The 21,358-nt window shown below is 58.5% G+C and overlaps 8 protein-coding genes across 8 annotated transcripts; 5 read left to right on the top strand and 3 right to left on the bottom strand.

Moving 5' to 3' along the window:
- The first annotated feature begins 278 nt into the window (after positions 1-278).
- On the top strand, positions 279-2,038 carry FA10DRAFT_268728 (Actin/actin-like protein). Its single transcript, XM_025522450.1, has 7 exons — positions 279-373; positions 441-462; positions 529-723; positions 780-962; positions 1,031-1,317; positions 1,388-1,666; positions 1,730-2,038. Exons 1-7 carry the CDS (start codon positions 335-337, stop codon positions 1,895-1,897), a joined length of 1,173 nt encoding a protein of 390 aa, XP_025375742.1. The 5' UTR covers positions 279-334; the 3' UTR covers positions 1,898-2,038.
- On the bottom strand, positions 1,770-5,450 carry FA10DRAFT_165922 (kinase-like protein). Its single transcript, XM_025518185.1, has one exon. The coding sequence runs from the start codon at positions 5,273-5,275 to the stop codon at positions 2,114-2,116; it is 3,162 nt and encodes a 1,053-aa protein (XP_025375743.1). The 5' UTR covers positions 5,276-5,450; the 3' UTR covers positions 1,770-2,113.
- A 156-nt stretch (positions 5,451-5,606) lies between these two features.
- Positions 5,607-6,537, top strand: FA10DRAFT_272879 (putative prohibitin PHB1; the record flags this gene model as incomplete). The annotated part of the gene is made up of 3 exons (XM_025523143.1): positions 5,607-5,738; positions 5,813-6,178; positions 6,241-6,537. The coding sequence occupies 3 exons, from the start codon at positions 5,607-5,609 to the stop codon at positions 6,535-6,537; spliced, it is 795 nt and encodes a 264-aa protein (XP_025375744.1).
- A 100-nt stretch (positions 6,538-6,637) lies between these two features.
- Positions 6,638-7,728, bottom strand: FA10DRAFT_268730 (thiamine pyrophosphokinase). Its single transcript, XM_025522452.1, has 2 exons — positions 7,564-7,728; positions 6,638-7,499 (listed from the first exon to the last, which is right to left on the bottom strand). The coding sequence occupies exons 1-2, from the start codon at positions 7,691-7,693 to the stop codon at positions 6,685-6,687; spliced, it is 945 nt and encodes a 314-aa protein (XP_025375745.1). The 5' UTR covers positions 7,694-7,728; the 3' UTR covers positions 6,638-6,684.
- Positions 7,729-7,796: 68 nt separating this feature from the next.
- Positions 7,797-9,240, top strand: FA10DRAFT_244133 (transcription factor Tfb4). Its single transcript, XM_025519333.1, has 4 exons — positions 7,797-8,573; positions 8,649-8,774; positions 8,853-8,988; positions 9,053-9,240. The coding sequence occupies exons 1-4, from the start codon at positions 7,824-7,826 to the stop codon at positions 9,169-9,171; spliced, it is 1,131 nt and encodes a 376-aa protein (XP_025375746.1). The 5' UTR covers positions 7,797-7,823; the 3' UTR covers positions 9,172-9,240.
- A 189-nt stretch (positions 9,241-9,429) lies between these two features.
- FA10DRAFT_288087 (hypothetical protein) lies at positions 9,430-13,947 on the top strand (the record flags this gene model as incomplete). Its single annotated transcript, XM_025524177.1, has 3 exons — positions 9,430-9,855; positions 9,963-10,455; positions 10,517-13,947. The coding sequence occupies 3 exons, from the start codon at positions 9,430-9,432 to the stop codon at positions 13,945-13,947; spliced, it is 4,350 nt and encodes a 1,449-aa protein (XP_025375747.1).
- On the bottom strand, positions 13,937-17,551 carry FA10DRAFT_268734 (hypothetical protein). Its single transcript, XM_025522453.1, has 7 exons — positions 17,210-17,551; positions 16,913-17,150; positions 16,449-16,847; positions 16,053-16,394; positions 15,737-15,994; positions 14,237-15,676; positions 13,937-14,177 (listed from the first exon to the last, which is right to left on the bottom strand). Exons 1-7 carry the CDS (start codon positions 17,374-17,376, stop codon positions 14,058-14,060), a joined length of 2,964 nt encoding a protein of 987 aa, XP_025375748.1. The 5' UTR covers positions 17,377-17,551; the 3' UTR covers positions 13,937-14,057.
- A 1,359-nt stretch (positions 17,552-18,910) lies between these two features.
- Positions 18,911-21,002, top strand: FA10DRAFT_261914 (hypothetical protein; the record flags this gene model as incomplete). Its single annotated transcript, XM_025520091.1, has 7 exons — positions 18,911-20,205; positions 20,262-20,286; positions 20,351-20,418; positions 20,483-20,522; positions 20,580-20,605; positions 20,666-20,700; positions 20,806-21,002. 7 exons carry the CDS (start codon positions 18,911-18,913, stop codon positions 21,000-21,002), a joined length of 1,686 nt encoding a protein of 561 aa, XP_025375749.1.
- Between the last annotated feature and the right edge of the window lie 356 nt (positions 21,003-21,358).

The following is a 21,358-nucleotide window of genomic DNA, read 5'->3' on the forward strand; positions in this document are numbered from 1 at the left end:
TGGAACATCGTCCCGAGATAATTCTGAGTGCCATCATTGGGCATGACTTCCATTCATATTGCAGTGGTGCAAGTGGCTGCGTCTCTAGCTTAAACGATCCATCCAGTCATTGCCGGCCAAGTCTCTTTTCAGACACCTTCGCGAGAAGGAGTCGCGCTCCAGGAGTTGCTTTGGAAGAAAGGAAAGAAGTTGGCGCACAAGCCAGCTGGCTTCCTTCACGTGGCACTTGCTGGTGGAGACCTCGACGACAACCTTTGACTATCGTGGGACCTTTCCCCGCTGCATTCATCTTCGGCAAGTGGATACCAAAGCGACCCAGGTCTGAGCGCCCAAGATGGATGAGAGGCCAGTCGTCGTCGACAATGGTACGGGAGTGAGTTACAGGTCATTGTCGGTCTTGGCGCCGTTGCGGGAGGCTGACCGCTGTAAATTGCCCATAGTTTGTCAAGGTCGGCTATGCCGGTGAGCAACGATCCCTCGTGTCTGTGTACGAGGCCAGCTTTTCTCACAATCTCTGTTCCCTCCTAGGCTCTAACTTCCCCGAGTTTGTCTTCCCGTCCATCGTCGGACGACCTATCTTGCGAGTCGAGGAGCGGGATGCAGCAGCAGGTGAAATCAAGGACATCATGGTGGGAACCGAAGCGGAGGAGTTCCGAAACTACCTTCAGGTCACCCAACCGATGGAGCACGGCATTGTCAAGGACTTTGCTGATATGAGGCATGGTGGGTCTATCTTCGATCTTGGTGTGAGAGTCCCTCGCTGAGCTAGTGCCGTACAGTCTGGAACTACACATTCGATGAGAAGCTGCGCATCGATCCGAGGGGTCGCAAGATTCTCTTGACGGAGCCACCGATGAACCCGAAGCGAAACCGAGAGGAGATGTGCCAGATCATGTTTGAGGAGTATGGCTTCGAAGGCGTCTATGTCGCCATCCAGGCCGTCCTGACTCTGTACGCTCAGGGTATGTTTCTGGGAAGACGGCCTCTGTTCGCCTCCGAAGACTCTGACGTCGCTGCCTTGCCTCAACAGGTCTTCAGACTGGTGTTGTCGTCGACTCGGGAGACGGTGTGACGCATGTCGTGCCTGTGTACGAAGGTTTCGCGCTGCCCCATTTGACGAAGCGGCTCGACGTGGCTGGCCGCGATGTGACGCGGTACCTGATCAAGCTACTTCTCCTTCGCGGCTACGCATTCAACCGGACGGCCGATTTCGAAACGGTTCGGCAGATCAAGGAGAAGCTTTGCTTCATGAGCTACGATCTCGACCTCGACAAGAAGCTTGCAGAGGAGACGACGACGCTTGTCGAGAGCTACACGGTACGTTCCCCCTACCTCTGATCAAGGCAGGCCAGCGCGCATGATAGACTGACAATGATCATGGACACAGCTTCCCGATGGCCGCGTCATCAAGGTTGGTTCGGAGCGCTTCGAAGCGCCGGAGTGCATGTTCCAGCCGCACCTCGTCGATGTCGAGCAGCCCGGCGTGGCCGAGCTTCTCTTCAACACGATCCAGTCGGCCGCTGTCGACACGCGCTCGGAGCTGTACAAGCACATTGTCCTCAGTGGAGGCTCGAGCATGTACCCCGGCCTCCCCAGCCGTCTCGAAAAGGAACTCAAGCAGCTCTACCTCACACGCGTGCTCAACGGCGATGGAAACCGGTTGAAGGTGGGTTTGCATGTTGCAACAGCAAGCTTTTAAAAAGCTAATTGGTTGTGTGCACTTTCACAGAACTTCAAGTGCCGCATCGAAGACCCGCCGAGACGCAAGCACATGGTCTTCCTCGGTGGCGCCGTACTGGCCGATATCATGAAGTCCAGAGACTCATTCTGGATCTCGAGACAGGAGTGGTACGACCAAGGACCACAGAGCTTGGAGAGGCTGGGCAGGCACGCTTGATCTGTTCATTGTCGCTCTCTCACTCAACCGCTTCCTTTGGCTCGTCATCCATCGCGCTAGATTGCATTTATGGTAGAGAAAAAGGGAATGAAAATGTGAGAGGTATGTTTGTCGTAAGAAAAGGTGGAAAAGAAGTTGCTTGAGTCTTGATCTTGCGTGTGCACAACGATGGTGAGACAATCTTGTTTTGGATGGACCTGGCATGCTCCCGACTCTCTAGCGCCGTGTCCTCGCCTGCTTGGTTCTGACGTTGGTGAAGAGAAGCTCGGCCCTCTCATCGAGGTTTTCCTCGGTCAAGTCGCCCTCGCGCGTGTAGCCCATCACCTTTCTCATGATACTCCTAAGTAGCTCACGATCCACCTCGATCGTCTCGCTGCCCTCTGCTCCACGCCTCTCGCTCTCAAAGTCGAGCACGTCCTTCTCCTCCCGTGCGCTGCCGCTGTAGACCCACGCGTCCCTCAACAGTTCCGGAATCGTGGCGCGGTCATCTGGCCGGAACTCGAGGGCCGATCGCATGCAAGCGATGAGGTCCTGGGGTACCTCTTCGTATTCGTAGCCTCGCCTGTTTCCTGCTTCGTCCCGATCGTGCTCCTGGTCGTCCTCTGCGCTGCGGACCTCGTCAGACGCAATGTCGTACTCTGCTGAGATGCGCGTGCGCGGATAGTCGATAGGCGTCTTGGCGTCCACAATGGCCCTCAACTTCTCGTCTGGACCGCGGAATCTGTCAAAGGGCGGGTGGCCGTACACCATCTGGTAGAGAATACATCCCAGACTCCAGACGTCGCTGGCCTTGCCATTCTTGTACACCTTTCTCGAGTCCTTTTCGCGCGCCGTTCGGACCGTCTCGGGTGCCATGTAGTTTGGCGTACCAATCATAGCATCTCGTCGGATGTGGACTGTGCCCAGGGGAATCTTCTGGGCGATTCCAAAGTCAATGAGCTTCAGTCGCTCGTTGCACATGAGGAAGTTGGCTGGCTTCAAATCGGTATGGAGCATGCCTCCTTGTTCATGGGTGAAGTGGACCGCCTCGAGCATCTGCCGAAAGTACTTGCGAATCTCATCCTGAGTGAGATACTTGTCGCACAGAATCCGGCTAAAGTCTTCGTCGCCCAGCTCCAGAAGGATCTTGAGACTGTTGCTAGAGCACTTTGACCCAAAGTAGCGCAAAATGTACCGGTCATTGTCCGGCTTGGTGGCGAGGAGTGCAAGCAGCTCCGCCTCCTGCTTGACTTCTGCCCTGCTCTGCTCTTCCAGCTTCTTGAGTGTGACAACCTTGAGGGCGAAAAAGCCCTGCTCCTCGCCTGGCTTCACGATCCACTCTTTGCTGCTTGCTCCCTCTGCTGCCACGGCCAGCGGTCCATGGACAGCATGGACGGTCGAAAAGCCTCCAGTGCCCGCCTTGGATACCTTTTTGAAGCGCAGGTTGTTGAACTTGAGCTCCGAATTTTCCTTGTTGAGCTTGGCAAGGAGCTTCTCGGGGAATACTCTCGTGCGCTGTCGAGCCACCTCTTCCCAGATACGTGCGGTAAAGTCGTGCTCGTCGAGAGTGTCTGTGGTGGCCATGGAAGCAGCGGCACTGGCATCCTCTCGTGGTGCAGCAGACGCTCCGACAAAGTCGCTCGGTCCACGAGCAGGACCAGCCAGCAGGCCTTGGTGCTGGTCGATGGGATGCAGCGGCCTACGGGCAGCATGAGGTCCGTTGTGCTGCGGTTGCGATGGGACCTTTGCCGCGATGATGTCGTGCATAGCAGCTGACTTCTTTTGGCGATGGTGCAGAAGTGAGTCGATGTTCTCTCTCGCAGAGATCACCGGGTCTTCCTCTGCATCGTCGTCCTCGTCGGCCCCTAGAGGCACCTTGATGCCTGAAGCTGGCTCTTCGAAGCGTGCTCGCTGACGGTGAGCATCGTCGGGCATGACGAGGGGAGGCGGCGTAGCTCTGCTTCTGCTCTCCATTCTTCGCCCTGAGCGTCGCTCGCCAGAGCCGCCATTCGCACTCTCTGGCGTCAGGTCAGTAGACGAGCCCAAGTGACGATCGCCCTCGTCCAAGAGAGGCGAGTCGAGCGGCTGGTCGTCGCCAGCACCAGCTTCCTCTTCCTCCTCTTCTTTGTAGCAGTTGACACGTCTTGCAGCCGGTTTGCGTACGTTGGTCTTGGTGTGGATAGATGATCGCCCGTACCGTTTGACTGCTGAGCGTGCCACACTCCGTGACCCGGCCGCTGCCGCTGCTGCTCCTTTCGAAGTGATTGTCCTCGCGCCGGTTCCCATCGCCGGCGTCTGATAGCTGTGCCCGTTCAATTCCATCTGACTCTGCTTTGGTGGCGACTGAGAGGTGGAGCGTGGGTGACGGTCTTCGTCACGCTCGTCTTGGCTCCGCTTGAGCATCCTGGCCCCTCCTTCTAGCCCAAAGTCTCGTCGCCGTGGTGCATCTTCGTCGATTGCCTCATCTCCGTGGTGATATTGATCATCCTCGGCTGAATAATCTTGCGCTGCAGTGGAATACTGACCTCGAGGCGGTGGGCTGGGTGTCGAGCGACCCATGCTGCTTCTGCTCGACAATCGCCGAGCCAGGCCATTGGGGCGGGATGTCCTCGCTGCAGCCGATGTCGCCGAGGTGGCCGCTAGCCGGTCAGGCTGAGAGTTCTTCCATTCTTCCTCGTCGACGGTCTGCGCAAGAGATGCCATGGACGACCGGGTGGGAATGGGCGCATCTTGCGAAGCTAGCCGCGACTTGGAAGTCTCTTCGTAGCTCACCACCCGCTTTGACGAGAGGGTGGGCCGCGTCGATGGATAAGGCTCTGCATGCTTTGTCATTCCCAGATGGGCACCCAGATGTCGATGCGCCGTTCCGAGGCTGTTGGCTAGCGACGAAGGGCTCGAGTTGCCGTCGACTGTTGTGTATCTGCTCGACAGACCTTGAGCTCGAAGGCTTGGCGACGACGACGAGTGGGCCGGGGCGGCAGCACGCCTTGCTACTCCCGGGCTTTCATCTCCGTCATCACCTTCTCCCTCGTCATCCACCTTGGCTTCGTACCGTCCCGGCCTAGCTCGGGCAGCAGCTGCTGTCGTCGTCGTCGAGGAGCCGAGGGTCCGATGCACCCGATTGTTAAAGGCTCGACTGCTCGGCCCAGGAGCACCACCTCCCGCCGATGGTACGCCGCCAGTACCCGTACTTTTGAGCAGGTCTGGAATCCTTGGTCTGGGGGGTGTCGGCAACGGGCTGCCCTCTGGTGATGAGGACCTGAAAGCATCGCCCATCATTCGTCTTCCTGCTCCCACACCTGATCCGTCGAGCATCATCCTCGGTGTTGTCGGTTCCTCCTCGTCGGCCCTCGAGTGGTAGTGCTCTGCCCTCCTCGGCCTCGTCGTCATGGCCGACATGATCGACCTGCCCTTTTTGCGGCCCTTGTATCTGGGCCGAAGCGACGGAGGGGGACGACGGCAACAGCGGAAATGCGATGTCAGATAGGAGGAGGAAGGCCACAAAGTGGACGATGACCCAGGGTCTGTCTGTCTGTCTGTCCGTCTGGCTGACCTTTGGGAAAATCCAAAATCACCCGCCCGGCTAACGCGCGCCTGCGTTGCTATGGGCAAAATAACCAACGCGATTGGTCACGTGCGTCTCAAGCTTTGGAATTGGTCTCAGCTCATCATCCTCTCGAGATCTTCATCTCCACTGGGACAAGGACAGCGCAGCGCTCACGAAAAGACGATGTCGGCCTTCGCATCGAGATACGCCATTCCTCTGGGCATTGCCCTCATGGGCGCCCAGGCGAGCCTTGTCAGCGTGTACGGAGGGCAGCGGGCGATCATCTTTGACCGATTCCAGGGTGTCAAGCCAGAGGTGGGTCACCTGCACCCTTTGCCTCTACATAGCTCCCGGACAATGTACTGACGTTCGGGCACACGCGCAAACAGGCACTTGGTGAAGGGATTCACGTCGTCATTCCCTGGCTGCAGCGTGCGATCCTGTACGACGTCCGCATCAAGCCCCGCAACATCAGCACCACCACCGGGTCAAAGGACCTGCAGATGGTCACGCTGACGCTCCGTGTCATGTCCCGCCCCGACGTCCGCTTCCTCTCGCGCATCTACCAGAGCCTCGGTCTCGACTACGACGAGCGAGTGCTGCCGTCGATTGGAAACGAGGTGCTCAAGTCCATCGTGGCGCAATTCGACGCCGCCGAGCTCATCACCCAGCGAGAGGTCGTGAGCTCGCGCATCAGAGAGGACCTCCTCAAGCGCGCCAAGGAGTTCAACATTGTCTTGGAGGACGTCTCGATTGTGAGTCGTTGATATACCTCCCTTGTACTAAGAGCATGTGCTGACTGCGCCATCATCTGCAGACGCATCTCGTCTTCGGACAGGAATTCACAAAGGCCGTCGAGCAGAAGCAGATTGCGCAGCAAAATGCAGAGAGGCAAAAGTTCGTCGTCGAGCAGGCCGAGCAGGAGAGGCAAGCGTCCGTCATCCGTGCAGAGGGAGAGGCAGAGGCGGCTCAGACGATCTCGCGGGCACTGGAGAAGTCGGGCGATGGACTGCTCACAATCCGAAGAATCGAAGCGAGCAGGGAGATTGCAGCGACACTGGCCGCTGCGAGAAACGTCACCTACCTTCCTTCGAGCAACGGGAACATGCTGTGAGTCCGATCTGCCCTGTCACTTACAAGACCAATCAGCTAACGAACCTCCATGACAGCTACAATGTGCCGGCGCAGCAATGATGCGTTGAGAGTGTATGCATGCCTTCTCGAGATGAATGACGACTCCATCACCATTCCACTACTTGCTCTATGATTGGTCTGATCGAAGCTCCACCGTCCAGATGATGGCGCGGTCTGTCTGTACATGAATCTGCTGCCCCTTTCGGAGGTGGTTGCTTGTTGAGAGAAAGCCTCCGACAGCTGAGGGTGTCCCGTCGAGATCCCACTCGAGCCCTTGAGTTTTGATGATGGCCCCCGACGTGGGCGCGGCGGAGTTCGACGAATCGAGCTGCAATTCAAACGGTAAGAGGCCGCACGTCGGTCCAAAGAGCCTGTCATCGTCGACGTCGATTGAGTGATTGCCCTTTGACAGGATCCAAGCGACGGAGTTTTCGCTAATGACGTACGTCGTCTTGCGCTTTTGCAGCGTGGCAAAGTCGTCCTCCTCGCTCTCTCCCTCGCGCACCTCGCCATCGGCGGCCCGTGGCATCTTCTTGTGTCGCCGCGGCGGGCCCGTGTCGGCCCTTTCGCCGCTCGATTCAAGCGGAGAGAGCTGGCACAAGACGTGGATCGTGTGCATCGTCTGGTCAAGCCTGCCCGAGAGCCCACCGACGAGGACAAGGTCCATCTGTTCCGCCTGTGCACCTTCCGTCTCGAGCTCCTCGACTCGCAGCACGCACTTTTGCAGGTCGGTCGAGTACTGCGAGGCGACGTGCCTGACTGTCGTCTTGCCCTTCTGCTCAAAGTAGCTGCGCACGTCTAGACGCAGAGAGTCGAGGTCGCCGATGATATCGTGCGGCTCTGGGACATCGGATACTACCGACGATGTCGATGAGCTGTCCGGTGCGAAGTAGGAGTCGTACAGGCGATTGGCGCCGCCATCTGCGCAGATGCGAAGCGTCGCTGTAGGCGCGCGCGGGCATCAGTCAGCCGGCACTATTCTCGAGGAGCTGGAGCATGTGCTCACCCCCGCACCAAAGCTTGAGAAAGGAAGAGCGATGGACTGGAAGGATGGGCTGGTTGAGCAAGATGACGGCGTAGCCCCGTCCAGTCGCACCCTCGAACAGTCTCGACGGGTCCCAATGCTGCTCTGCCATGGCTTTCGTTCGTCGGTGGAGGAGGAAGAAAAGCGCACAGACGTTGTTCAACGAAAAGGGTCGCGTCGTCTTCTAATTTTTATTTTCTTGCTCTCTCGCTGCGCCGCCTTTCCATCTCCACTGACTGACGATGCCCAGCAACGGAGCGACGTCGAGCGAGGGCCACGCGCGCTTCTCGCACATTGTCAAGTCCAGCGAGGAGTCGGCCTACCTCAGCGCGGCGCCGGACCTCGTCGTCGTCGTCCTCGATGTGGACCCGTATGCGTGGGCCGCCGTGGACTCCTCTTCGACGGGACACCTGCTGCGCAAGGTCGTCGTGGAGCTCTGCATCTTCCTCAATGCCCACACGGCCATCCGGCACGAAAATTCCGTTGCTGTCTACGCTGCAGCACACAACCGGGCCGAGCTGCTGTTCAGCAACGCGCCGCTGAACAGCCAGCAGACAAAGTCGGCGAGGCTGGTCGCTGAGCGAGGCGGGAGCAAGCCAGATGCCAACACCTACCAGCCCTTCAAGCTGGTCGACGACGCTGTACTTGAAGGTGTCTCGGACTTTCTCGAGGCTTCGAAACCAGCTGCTGATGGAGAGGCGCGGGCAGACGAGGAAAGGCATTCAACGGGCATCGTGTCGGCGCTTGCCCAGGCCCTCTGCCACATCCACCGGCTCTCGCTCTCGAATGCGACGGGCGCGGACGCCTCAGCGGGTATGGGCTCCGTCTCGATCCACGGTAGCGGGACCGGAGGTGCAGGCTCCGCAGGTCGATCAGGAGCAGGGACCGCGCGGGGAGGATACAAGAGCAGGATCCTGGTCCTGAGCGCATCGCCCGACAGCAGCAGCCAGTATGTCCCCGTGATGAATTGCATCTTTGGGGCGCAAAAGAGGGTGCGTTCTTTGGTCTACTTAATTGTGTGCACGACATGATACTGACGCGGTGGATCTTGTCTCCTACCTCTCCAGGGCGTTCTGATCGACGTGTGCAAGCTGTTCGGGACCGACAGCGTGTTCCTGCAGCAGGCGAGCCACCTGACTGGTGGCACCTACTTTCGGATCAAGGACATCAGCTTGCTTCTGCAAACATTGATGGTGGGTCTCACAAACTCAAGACTTGTCATTGATGAACTCGAGCGCTGACTGTCGGTCTCATTGCTTGATTTGACAAAGGCCGCATTCTTGGCCTCACCGACGCTTCGAAGCCAGATCCGGTTGCCGTCGAACGACGACGTCGATTTCCGAGCTGCCTGCTTCTGCCACGGCAGAATCGTCGACGTGGGCTATGTCTGCTCCGTGTGTCTAAGCAGTGAGTTGTCTGGTGTTGCATAGTGAAAGCCAGCACTGATAGGAAAACCTTTGTGCCCGCAAAGTCTTCTGCTCGCCGCGAGAGCGCTGCATTACCTGCCGCGCCGTCTTCCCTCAACGCACCCTCGATCGGTACGAATCGGAAAAGGAGACGTATGTCGCTTCTGCTGCCGCTGCGTCCTAGAATCCTCTTCTTTGCAACTTTACATCCTGTACTTTTAGCATTACTACCAATGTATTCGTCTTTGACATCGCTGATAAAACATACTGCCTTCCCAGTTGACGGTGTGTCGTTCTCCACCTTCAATCGCTCGGACACGTGAAATTAGCATTTTGGGCCGGCGCGACACTCATTTCTGTCCACTTGACGGCCTTTTGTCACCAACGCCGACGAAACGACGTGTGAGGAGACGACGCCGGCGAGGATATTCAAGCGGGAGGGATGAATGCGTATCCGGCCGAGCTGGTGCAGCATCACTATGCTTGCATGCTCGTTGCCGGCCTGACTGGCTCCGCGTCTTCGTCTCAGCCTCCGCTAGCGCAAGCGCAAGCGCAAGTGCCCCCATCGCAGCAGCAGCAGCAGCAGCAGCAGCAGCAGGCGCAGTCCTCGACGACCGCTGCACCGGCGGCCGCGATCAACGGGCCTGGCTCGCCCTCTTCCTCGCCTCCAAGACCGCTGGCGCCCAAGAGGGAAGAGGCGGCCGCCGTCGGACAAGAGGGCCATGCGGCGCCGACGCCCACTCCGACGCAGGCGTTTCCGGAGCTGTGCAAGGACCTGTGCGAGGTCTTTGACTCGCGGGGCAGGGGCACCGCCTGGGACCCAGCAAAGGGACAGAGCGCAGTCTTTCACTCTGTTCTCGTCGATGCGGTGAGTGATCAGATCAGACCAGCAGCAGCAAGCAGAGGAATGAAAGGGGGCTGTAGACGAGGAGAAGAAGGGGAAGCTGATCTGAAGTCTCTCTCTCTCTCTCGCAGAACGTCCGACTGCCGCCCCGGAAGACAAGGCCGACACCGCGGACGCTCTCGAGTGCCTCACCGGAGCAGCAGTCGATCATCAACAATCTCCCGCCGCGGTCTCCGCTCTCGCCATTGCACCCTTCGAGCCCACTGTTCCCAGATGGACTCGTTGCGCCCATCTGGATGAGAAAGCACCGAGAGCTCGTCCCTGCCATCTTTGTCGGCTTTCACTGCCTTGCAGAGCCGCCGCCACCACCGCTTCCAAAGAAGGACAAGAAGAAGGAAGAGGGGGAGGAGGAGGAGAAGGAGAAGGAGGGAGATGACGAGAAGGAAGAGGGGGGAGGCGAGAAGCAACAGCCAGATGACTTCGATGCGTCTATGGCCAAGGCGGGCCAGGAGCTAAAGAGGCGAGACGAAGAGCTCATCAAGCAGATTGCAGACAGGAAGCGGACACTGAGCGAGAGGGGCATCAAGCTCACCGTCGTGCTCCTGACCACAAGATCGATGCTAGGTGAGAGTGTTCCTCTGAATGCGCAAGAAGGACAACGACCACTGACCAGCTATGAGTAAAGAATCACCGGCGCTCGAGACTCGACTATCGTACATTCGAAGATCGTCGATGCTCGACTCGCGGGCTTCCCTCTTTGTGCTCACGCCCGTGTCCAAGCCCGAGCTTAATGAGTTTGTCACGTCGCTGCAATCGGCCCTCTACGACCCTGCACTGGACTACTACCGCGAGCACATGCGGCGGGCCCGACGGAAACGGGCCAGATACCCTCCGCCTTCCTCGCTCGTCACGCAGATCATGACGGCGGCCGCGCAGCTACGTGGAAACAACATGCCGATCAAGGACCCGCCGCTCAGCCGCGAGGGCTGGCTCGTCCGCAACGACGTCAAGCTGGGCACCTTTGCCGAGCTCTCTGCCAATCTCGCCGAGGCGCTGCAGCACTACGAGACTGCGTACCACAGCCTGTCGACAGAGCTCCTCACGTCGACGCTCCTCTTGCCCCCTCGGACAAAGCGATGGGCCGAGGCAAAGGTGCTCGCAGATACGCTCAGCGTGCGCATCAGCAAGCTGCACCTCTACGCCAATGACGGAGAGGCGGCCTGGCGACAGTTCCGGTTGCACATCAAGCGCTTCACCGAGCTCAGCCAGGGGTGGGGCATCGGCGAGATGACGTTTGAGTTCTGGTCCTGGCTCGGCAAGCAGTATCGTCTCATGGGCGATCTTCTCGACCTTGGCACTCGGCCGATGCCAGGCTCACCCCTTCCAGCGTTTGAGGTCCCCCAGCACCACCCGCCGCTACCACCGTTTCTGCTCCATCCCTCCCACCTCCCCACGCCGACGGCCAGCGGGCAGCACTATCCGCAGGTCTACAATCCCCAGCATGGTCCCTTGCTTCCGCCAAACGAGGCGGCTGTGCAATCTGGCGTCGCTCCCGCCGCCATGTGCCCAGGTCCTGGCGAGTGCTTCTACCTCGCTGGCCTCTGCGCCCTGGAGCGATGGTCGCGCTTCAAGAAGCTGTCGGAGGCCGCAGCGGGCAAGGAAGACGACGGGCAATGGTCTGTACTCGCACAGGAGAAGAAAGTCGACCATGCCGCCCAGGCCATCGACGTCTTTACGAGGGCCTACGAGCTGTTCAAGCGATTGGGCAAGATCCGACTCAGCCTGAGCGTCGCGAGCAAGATTGCGAATGCGTACCTGGAGAGCGGCCAGCATGAGATGGCGCTTCGGTTCCTCGAGCGCATCGTCAAGACGTATCGTGTCGAAGGGTGGGAGGCGCCCCTGACATCACTGCTCTTGCAGTCTTTCGAATGCGCAACACAGGTCGGTGACGTCGAGAGCCAGGGGAGAGCCCTGATGGAGCTGTGCAGGCCTTCTGCAGAGACTCTGACGGACGAGCAGCGGGACCAGGTCCGAGACGAGCTGCAGCGATGGTGGGGTCAACGCGAGAGCCAGACCCCGCTCGAGGTCGAGGCGGAGTCCGTCGATGGGGCCCTCTGTGTCGACTTTGTCTTTCTCAAGCCGAAGATCGACCTCGGTGTGGAGCCGGCCGTATTCCAGCTCCGTCTCTCATGTCCCGACGACAGCGCGCTGCCCCCGATTCCGTTTGTGGACGCGCGCATCTATTTGGAGGGTGAGAGCGAGGACCCAATCGTGATACAGGGGGAAGCAGACGTCAAGGGCGAGTCCGTCTCCCAAATCGCCAATGTCGGCGTCATTGATCTGACCCGGCGGAGCGACGTGGGGGTGAAGGTGGATCTGCGCTGGGGAAGAGGCGTCACAAGAACTCTGCAAGGTGCGCTGCGAGCCGACTGGCCACAGACGATTCGCATCTCCAGAGTCGTCCTCGCTAGCCCTGCTGTCGAGCTGGTGTTCAACCTGCCCGTGGCAGATGAGGTGCCGCTGCTCCAGCCGTTCCAGCCACACTGGATGATCAACGCCGATCCACTCCGGCTAGTCGACCTTCGCCATCGGCAAGAGGAAGCTTGCGTCGTGACGGTCTCGAGAAAGAAGCACAACATCCGCATCGAGGTGGTACACGAGGAATTTGCGTACCTCGACGAAGATCTCGTTGTTACGATTCGGCTGCACAACGACGAGGAAAGTCCACGCGAGGGCGAGGAAGAGGTCGATTGCTCGGTCGATGTAGTGCTGCAGTCGGGCGAGGCGAAGCTGGTGTGCGAAGAACAGGAGAGCATCGCCATGCTGCAGGGCATCGCTTTCGACAAGATAAAGTGCGGTTCCATGGTCGAAAAGACTTTCACCGCCAGGGTGAGCCAGGTGGCCGCGTTTGAGATTGTGGTGCGCGCCTCTTCGACGGTGGCGCCGACTGGGTCGCATGCCGCTGAGACACACACGAGCGAGCTTCTCCACCACCTTTCGCTCGGCCTGAGACCTGCTTTCAGCTGTCAGTTCTCGGCTGCATGGCGAGTGGGTGAGGCAAAGTCGCGACAGATTACACCGCCAAACAACAGCAACAGCAACAGCAATGGCGGTGGCGGTGCGACGACGCCGGACTCTGATCCTGGCAGCGAAGTGGATGGTGTCTCGTCTCTGGGCATCAACCTGGATCAGGCGCCCGTTAGCACCATTGCGGCTGTCAATGCCTGCCTCAACGTCACTGCGCCTACGACGCTCGTCATTGAGACGGTCAAGCTCGTATTGGACCCTGCGAACAAGTACCTGCGTCAGCTGGAAGACCAGGAAGCAGGGGCGGGCGTCGTTGGTGGAGAGTGGATCCGGGGAGATCGCTGGGGTGGCGTGTACGACGTCGAGGTCCTCTCAGCAGGTCCTGCTTCCAACACAGAAGAGCAAGAAACGGTTGGCCCGACTGGCCACCTCGAGGTGAGATGGAGGAGGTCCACCTCGTCGTCTTCCGCCGCGGGAGTCACAACTACCAGACTGCCGCTCCCCCTTCTCGTCCCACCCCATCTTCTCGCTCGGCTCGTTGTTTCTGCGGCCCCCGTTGCCTCGATTGAGGCGCCCCTCGTAGTGCTCCTCTCGCTCGTCAACCCGTCCAAGAAGTCGGCCGTCGACGTCTTTGTGGTCCTCGACGAGCACGAGCGCTCGGCCTTCCACCTCAGCGGGCCCCGCAGCTTCACGGTGCCCAACTTGCTTCCGCGCAGCACCAGGAGCGTGCCCGTGCAGATGTATGCGCGCGCAGAAGGGCTCCAGTACCTGCCGCGCATCCGTGCCTGGCAAAAGGAGCGAGCAGAGAAGCAAAGCCAGCAGGCCGCCGGCACTGCGACGATCATCAACGAGACGCAGGGCGGCGGCGTGCCCCTCGAGGTCCGCTTCCGCCACGGCACGGGCGCCGCGAGCCTCTCGGCCGTGGGCCAAAAGGCCCTGGCGCAGCTCCAGGTCGCACAGCAGGCGCAGCCGTCGTCAATGAAGGAGTGGCGCGATCGGCGCAACTCATCCTTAGCCGTCCTCATCCATGGCCCCGGCGGCGCGAGCGGTGCCGAAGCAGCACAACAGCAACGTCATCAGACTTCATGAACTGTAAAAGTAATTACCCCATTGTGTGGGTAGAGAGCGAGAGAGAGGGGAAAAGGAGACATAATGCAAGCATTTCTTTTTAATGGAGCAGCAGAGAGCAAGGGGCTGGTCTACTCGCTGGCCATTTGGCATGCCCGCTCAAACACGTCGCGGACGCTGTCTGTCTCGCTTACATCGGCAAAGACAGACGCGGCAATGGTCTCGTGCGTCGCGACGAGATGCTTGTTGAACTGTAAGGGTCGATCAGTAAAAGGTCCGTATGATGGGATTCTGAGAGAACAACACTCACCGCGCGGAGGTAGTCGCGGTACCAGGCACGAATCCACCACGCCTGCCAAGTGGCTTCGTCATTCTCTTGGTCCGCATTGACCTGCTCAAGCTGGCGCAGATCCTTGCCCTTGAGGAGCTTGACAAAGCCCATCGTGGCATTCACCAGCACCTTGCGCTGCTCGGCTTGGATAGCCTCGAGAGCCGTCTTGGCTTCCTGCGCTGTGCCCTCGCGCTTCTTCTGCGGCTGTGCAGGCGTGGGGTTGACACTCTCCTCAGGCGCCAAGAATGGTTTTGGCGGCGCAGGAACAGCTTCTGAGATCTCCTGCTTGCTCGCTTCGGACATCTTTGAATCTTCCTCGCCGTCCACTCCAGAAGTGGCGGCAGCTTTGGCCGCCTCTTTCCGCTCAGCCTCTTCGGCCTCCTCCCGCTCAAGACGCTCAAACCTCTTCCGCACCTGGTCCACGCGCCCGTTGACCTTCTCGACGGTGAGCTTGATCACGTCGTACCACTGCATTGACGACCAGTCTCGTTGATACCCGCCGAAGCGGGCCTCGTCTTGCGGTTGCTCTTCCTGCAAGACCACCGCCGGAAGCGGTCTTGGTGTCTCAAACACGAACGCGACGACGTCGGCCGGCTCAACGATGCGATACTGGAGCAGCTTGTCAAACACGATGGTGATCCACTGGTTCGAGTGCGCCCAGAAGCGCGCCGTGCTCGCCAGAATTGCCAGACGAAGATCCGGCGTCGATGAGAGCTGTCGGAGCAGGGCGTGGTATCGTTCGACGACGTTGAGAAAGTGCGAAAAGCTTCGGCTTCCGATGTTGAGGATGGCCTGAATCACAATGTCGCGAATGACCAAGTCGGCCTCTTGCTCGTCTCGGACCTTAACTTTGTCAGTGTCGTCCGAGGGCAGGAACGCTTGCGAGGGAGTGATGTCGCGCTTGAAAGATTCCATCTCGGCCAGGATCACCTCAGCCGTCGCCCGAGCGCGGAAAGACTGGATCAAGGCCATGGCTCGCTCGTTGAAAGGATGCTCTGCATTGGCGTAGGTGAAATTGGGCGCCGGCTCTTCAGGAGGCAGCAGGCGCTGCTGCATCTCCGCAGGCAGGGTGTCCTTGATCCGTTGGAAGTAAGAGAGCCGCAGCTCAAGTTCGACGATGCGACGAGCAAAAGCCATTTGCGCGTGGGCGTTGGTCAGCGTCATGTCTGGAATCCACTCCTTCCATGCCCAGCTGAAGTTGAAGTTGCTCAGATGAATGCTGAACCAATCGGCGAACCGGTGAATGACCTCGCCTTCGGGTCGGCCGGTCTTCATGGCGTGATAGATGCGGCGGACAGATTTTCCCATGGCCGGCGCCACACTCTGTGGACTTAGAGCGACGACCTCGCGAAGAAGGGAAGTGTAGTACAGGGGTCTCTGCGATGGGAGCGGCATCGCGAGGGCCGAAGATAGGATGCTCTGTTAAAAATTCTGATCAGCATATGAGACTTAGAGAAAGGACTAACCAAAGCTGCTTACCTCAACGATGAAGTCGTCCAATACCCAGCCGCCTTGCACCTCGCCATCCTCGCCCGTCTGCCACAGATCATCTGCATGCCCAAAGATGCCCTTCTCGGGTGGAGTGCTTTTTCCCGTGAATGTCCCCTTGCGCAGCCATCGAGCCGAATCGAAGAGGATCCGAGCACACTCCTTTCGATTGACCTCGTACAGGTCAATGATGTCATTGACAATCGACCGAAGCACCACATTTGCTGGCGAGTCGGCGTCGGGAACGGTCTTATCACAAAATCGTTAGCCCAGGTGCAGAGAAGCGACAGAAGACCTCAGTACCCACCCCCTTGAACCATCTGCCAAAGCATGGAATCCTTTCGATGCCTGCACCTGCCCGATATTTCTCCTCTTCGTTGTTGTTGGCCCTCTTCTTGCCTCTTCGCTTGCCGCCCCCGCTCTGCTGAGCCACAGGTCCGCTGCTAGGATACATCGACAGGCCGAATTCGTCGTCATCATCGGGCGGGACGAGGATGTCGGGCAGATTGATAACTTTTTCGATCGGTGTCCTCTTGCTGATCTCAATGATTGGAGCAGGCAATAGATCGAGCGCCGATGGCAGGCAAGCAGGTTTTCTGTACCCCTGGGCTTTGAGTTTCGACAGGGCCGCCACGGCCGTCTCAAAGGACTTGGGAGCATGTATTAGGAGCGAGTCTCAGAGGGTGAACATTGGCAGACTTACCTCTTCGCTAAAGAGATCCTCATCGTCACTCTCTTCATCCTGCCCGTTTGCAGCCGCGTCCTTTCGACGAGACGAAAACGGCCTCACAAGCTCCTTCTCCACGTTGCGGTATTCGTGGCAGTACTTTTCCACTCGGCTCACGAGCTGGTCGAGGTCCTGCAGAGCCACGTCGTCGAGTGTTCCCCACGCTGATTCGGTCGATGCATCAGCCGATGGTCCGACGATCGCGAGGTCTTGGCCGGCTCGGCACATGGTCTCAATGATGCACATGGCCGCACGGTCACCCCTAGCAGCCGTAACGCCAGGCTCATCGAGCACAGCCGCGAAGGAGGCCAGAACAGAACGCAGAGACGAGGAAGTGACGATGCTCAGAGGGATGAGGCTAGCAAAGAGGTTGAGCTGCAGGCGATCGCTAGGGGGTGAGCATCTCACACTGGTTGGTGACAAGAGACCGTGACACTCACAGTCAATCGGACCTTCCTCCAGAGACGTGCGTCGAGGTCCGAGCGAAAGGAGACGATAAGATCCCTGACGAGGGTTGTGCCAATGTTGAAGTCATCGCCCTCTGCGCCGGTCTGCTCTTTGGCAGCTTCACCGTCAGCCTCGGGCGCGTGATCCCGCTCATCTCTCTTTTGGGGAGAGAGAACAAGAAAGCCGATAAGAGCAGCAATGAGTGGGTGCTTGTGAGGCTGCTCAGTGGTCCTGTACAAGAAGGAGGGGTCAGCCCAATTCTCTCTCTCTGCATGCAGCCATTAACTCACATGACTCTAAATGCCTGGCAAAGACCTTCGACGAAACGTTCGCCGTAGCTCGCATTGGTGTCTACAACATGGCTCAGCCTCAGGAGCTCCGAAGGAGGGTGGAAATCGTCGTATGCGTGGGGATCACCATCGCCCATCCGGAAGAGCGCATCGCGCATCGCCCGCATGTAGTACTCTGTCGAGTCTTGTTGTCGCGAGCCACCGCCCTGATACCCATAATTACCTCTGTCGCCAGGCACTCCACCGCCACCTCCTCCTCCACCACCACCACCCCCGCTGCGATGACCTTGCCAGCCTCCCGAGCGGCGGCCTCCTCGATGCCGATGTCCACCCGCACCCCCGCCTCCACCACCGCCACCACCACCATATGCGCCCCCCGCTCCTCCGCCGCCGTACCACGCTTGGCCGCCCTCTGCTCCATTTTCAAATTCGCCCGTGCCGCCATAGAGGCTCTGCTGTGCCAGGTACGCTGGATCGTACTCGGACATGGTGGTGAGCGCGCCAACTGGATCGAGAGAGAAGCTGTCTGCTTCCTTCGCAAAAGTTGGTTGATGGTCCGAGCTCGACTGCACGTGATGATGCTCCACGTGTTTCGATGGCGTGCAGCGTCACGGTCAATGGCATGACGGTCGCCGTTGGCGATGCGAGAAGAGCCATGAGGCACTCTGACTCTGTTCATTTCGCAGCCCACTCATCAGTTCTGTTCCTTTTCCAAGAAATGGTTTGATAAGACTGGTGTCGTCTGGGGAAGCTGAAACCGGGTGGCTCCGCCACAGCTGACCGTTGACGTGTCTTGCGCAAAGGCGGACCGAGAGGAGCTGGAACTCTGCCAGGTAGGAGGTGACGGCAGTGCTATTTTCGGCCAATTTAGACCTGCGAAGGCCGGGGCGAGGAGTGACAAAGGAAAAGGCAGGAGTGAGAGGGAGCGTGAGGGTGGGAGAGTGAGGAAAAGAGAGAGAGGCAGCGAGAGGGAGAGAGAGAAGAGGGACGTCATCAGCACGTTGGCCGAGTGGGGAGCTCGGTGACACTTTGCTGGGCGAATCCAGCGGCGCACGCGCCGACGACGGAGCGAAATGAGACCGGTCCGGTCAGACCGACACGGCAGTACAGGCTGCCGAACAGCACTCAAGAACGCACGCCTGCCCGGTTCATCAACGACGACGCTGTCGCGCGCGGAGGGCGTATCAGCGACGACACTCCGAGCAGAGAATATTGTTGACGCTTTCCCACTCGAAGCACTTTCTCCCTCTCTATCTTTTTTTTCTCGTGCTAGCAAGGGCAAAACCTGAGCCTTTGGGTAGAACCTGATACTCGCAAAGAGGGAGAGACACCGTGCGCGAGCGAGCAAGAGAAAAAGGAGAAAGAAAGGAGATTAACGGAGGGGGGGAACACTGGGAGCATTTGGTAAGCGACAACGTCAGCCATATCCCAGCGGGGATGGACAGACGTATTAAGGGGCGGACTTTCCTCGGTGCTGGTCATCTTTGCTGGTCTCATCCAAACGCCCTGTCCCTGTCGTCCTCTTCGGACGTAGCAAAGGGTCTCCTTCCATCGCTAGCATCCACATCCTAGCTTTAACCACCCCTTTTTCGTTATCACGGCTGCCATACTGCTTATCGAAATAGACTTCATAGGGCCCCCTTCACAGCCCACTCTTTCATCCTCAGCATCGGCTCGTCAACATTTCCTCCCTCTCTCACCATGGACGAGAGAAGAAGAGCAGGTGGATGCAGCTGCTGCACGCCCTCGCTGCTTTCCAGCTCGACGAGGACCAGCAGCGATTCATCGTCTTATCCTCCATCGTCGTACCCGTCGTCTTCCACGAGCTGCTTCAGTCTCAACGTCGAACACACGACGTCGGCGCTCCGCTCCACTATTTCCGTGCCCGCCTTTTCCACACCCTGGATAAAGTCAGACGACGACCGTCCCATGCTTCCCTGCCCAAGGCCCACGACAACAAGGGCTAGCAGCCTCTATGCGCTCCCCATGGAGTCATCGTGGGCAAGAAAAGGAAGGCACAGTACCGGTCCGGCGAATCCCGTCTGTCCCGAGAGCGACAGCTTGCCCGTCACACCCCATCCTCACGCCGCCGGGCTCGTGCAGCTCCCACAGAATCAAATTCGCTCCCAAGAGCAGCGCAGAAATGACGCATCGCCGATGGATGAGTCACGCTGGATGGCAAGCCCTGCCGCGATGGACCTTGATAGTGAGGAGGAGAACACCGATCCACTTCCTTGTGGTCAACGGAAGCGAAGGGACCACGACGGGCTAGTAAGAGACGTGGACCACGGCGGAGTTGAAAGGGACCCCCACGAAGAAGACGACGACGACGACGACGACGACGACGACGACGACTATGAAAAGTACGGTGGAGAGAAAGCACCACGCACGGCTATGGACCGTGGCGAGGGTGGCGAGGCAGCACGTCTCGCGTTTGACGGTGGACATCGGATGATCACAAACAAGGACACAAGGGATACGGCAGACGGATGGATAAGCCTGGCGAGACGCCTAAAGCACTTTCTGCACCACGCCCAGTTGCCTCTTCTGACCTCGTCGTCGGTCTCAGACCTCGGAGCGCGGATATCCAAGAATGGTTGCTGGACTGCGCCCAAGAGCAAGATCGCTGACAACTCTGTTCTCCTCTCCTGCTTTCTCGAGCCCAACGACACCCGCCATGGTCTCCTCTACTCACCCAGTCCGCCAGAAAAGGCGCGACTCAACAAGATGCTAGTCCCGTCTTCACGGTCGCCGGGTTCCTCCAAGCGGCGTGTCTCGCGACGAAATACCACAGGGAGCTCAGGCAACTTGCCAAACTTCTGCATCTACCGCTTTGTGCTTCCCAACGATGGCTACTCGGACAAGAAAAGGGCAAAGCTGCCTCGCATAGTCGTCGACTCCCTCAACAAGGTGCCCGACCGCAAAGAAATCGAGGGAGTTCACAATGCAACCTATGTCGGCATTGTCTTTTGCGACGGCCTCTGGTGGATCACTTCGTGAGTTTGTCCTTGCTTTTACTCCTCTCTTGTCGTCTGGCTAATCTTCAATTCAGCACCGATCTCTGCAAGATTGTCAAGGTCGGTCACTTGCACTCCTCTCAGCTTCTGCCTCGCCTGATTGACACTATTCATTTACCTGCAGTTTCGACTTGAGGCGGCTGGCTTCAAGATCATCAACAAAACAAAGCTCTTTGAGGGTGTCTACTCCGAGTGAGCGATTGCAGATGACAATCTCTCGACGTCTGCTAAACACTACTCTTTTTCACACTGACAGCCTGCGGCTTGTGCACGAGCACCGTGAGGAGGAGCCGGGTGTGAGTATGATCTCCTTTACGCTCTCCGGCACTGAGACTGATTCTCTTCTTTCACAGTCGAATCTGCTCACGGCGCTCGACGAGTGAGACGACTCCTCACGAACTCTGCATCAAAGCCCTGATCTTCCCTCTTTCTTCATCAGGTATGGCTGTCTCTCGATGCACAAGCGCCAGAAAGGTTGGTGTTTTTCTTCCAGCTTCACATCCTCCTCCTCATCCTTTCTTCTTCTTCTTGTTGTTGCTGCAAGTGGATGAAAGCTGAAATTGACCACCATATTCAAAGTCTACCAGTTTCAGCACGTTAAGATCGACGAGCTCCTGATTGGCGCTATTCGACGCGAGCTCGCACCCAACTGCATCATGGTCCGGACAAGGGCGGTGGACGAGCCAGGCAAGCGTCTGTGCTCGGATGCCTCGTTGAAGAAGGCGAGTGCTTTCCCTTTATGGCGCCCCCTCGAGGCGAGGAGAGACAAACGCTGAAAGAGATGGTACTACAGGTCTTCCAAAATTGCCAATCTCCTCGCCATATGCCACAGCTCCCACACGACATCCGGTACGCTCTCGCCCTAGGCTACGAGACCGAGTACGCCGACGGCCTGTCGCCCTGAAGTGTGGGCTCCATGAATCTCCTATTCCAGCATATCATCCCATGGGCCGCCAAATAGACCTTTTTTTTCTTAGACATCGTCTCTATTTCCTTCCTGTGCCTCCCTTGACCATAAACAGTCCGTCATCGGCTAGCTCATATCCCACCATCATCTTTCAACCCTCACCACCCATAATAGACTTCTAACTTCTCAGAAGAGCGACCGAACGAAGCCAACGAGACGACACAC

This window comes from Acaromyces ingoldii, assembly GCF_003144295.1.
Source record: "Acaromyces ingoldii strain MCA 4198 unplaced genomic scaffold FA10scaffold_5, whole genome shotgun sequence".
Classification (NCBI taxonomy): domain Eukaryota; kingdom Fungi; phylum Basidiomycota; class Exobasidiomycetes; order Exobasidiales; family Cryptobasidiaceae; genus Acaromyces; species Acaromyces ingoldii.

What these genes read in the sequence shown, in the direction of transcription:
- FA10DRAFT_268728 (XM_025522450.1), top strand. Translation starts at nt 335, where the DNA reads ATGGATGAGAGGCCAGTCGTCGTCGACAATGGTACGGGA. An exon ending in TCGTCGACAATGGTACGGGA is followed by an intron (nt 374 to 440) that starts GTGAGTTACAGG and finishes AATTGCCCATAG; the next exon opens with TTTGTCAAGGTCGGCTATGC. An exon ending in CCTGACTCTGTACGCTCAGG is followed by an intron (nt 963 to 1,030) that starts GTATGTTTCTGG and finishes TTGCCTCAACAG; the next exon opens with GTCTTCAGACTGGTGTTGTC.
- FA10DRAFT_244133 (XM_025519333.1), top strand. Translation starts at nt 7,824, where the DNA reads ATGCCCAGCAACGGAGCGACGTCGAGCGAGGGCCACGCGCGCTTCTCG. An exon ending in TCTTTGGGGCGCAAAAGAGG is followed by an intron (nt 8,574 to 8,648) that starts GTGCGTTCTTTG and finishes CTACCTCTCCAG; the next exon opens with GGCGTTCTGATCGACGTGTG. An exon ending in CTGCTCCGTGTGTCTAAGCA is followed by an intron (nt 8,989 to 9,052) that starts GTGAGTTGTCTG and finishes GTGCCCGCAAAG; the next exon opens with TCTTCTGCTCGCCGCGAGAG.
- FA10DRAFT_268734 (XM_025522453.1), bottom strand. Translation starts at nt 17,376, where the DNA reads ATGCGGGCGATGCGCGATGCGCTCTTCCGGATGGGCGATGGTGATCCC. An exon ending in TGCCAGGCATTTAGAGTCAT is followed by an intron (nt 17,151 to 17,209) that starts GTGAGTTAATGG and finishes CTTCTTGTACAG; the next exon opens with GACCACTGAGCAGCCTCACA. An exon ending in ACCGCGACTACCTCCGCGCG is followed by an intron (nt 14,178 to 14,236) that starts GTGAGTGTTGTT and finishes CGACCCTTACAG; the next exon opens with TTCAACAAGCATCTCGTCGC.
- FA10DRAFT_165922 (XM_025518185.1), bottom strand. Translation starts at nt 5,275, where the DNA reads ATGTCGGCCATGACGACGAGGCCGAGGAGGGCAGAGCACTACCACTCG.
- FA10DRAFT_268730 (XM_025522452.1), bottom strand. Translation starts at nt 7,693, where the DNA reads ATGGCAGAGCAGCATTGGGACCCGTCGAGACTGTTCGAGGGTGCGACT. An exon ending in TCTCAAGCTTTGGTGCGGGG is followed by an intron (nt 7,500 to 7,563) that starts GTGAGCACATGC and finishes GCGCGCCTACAG; the next exon opens with CGACGCTTCGCATCTGCGCA.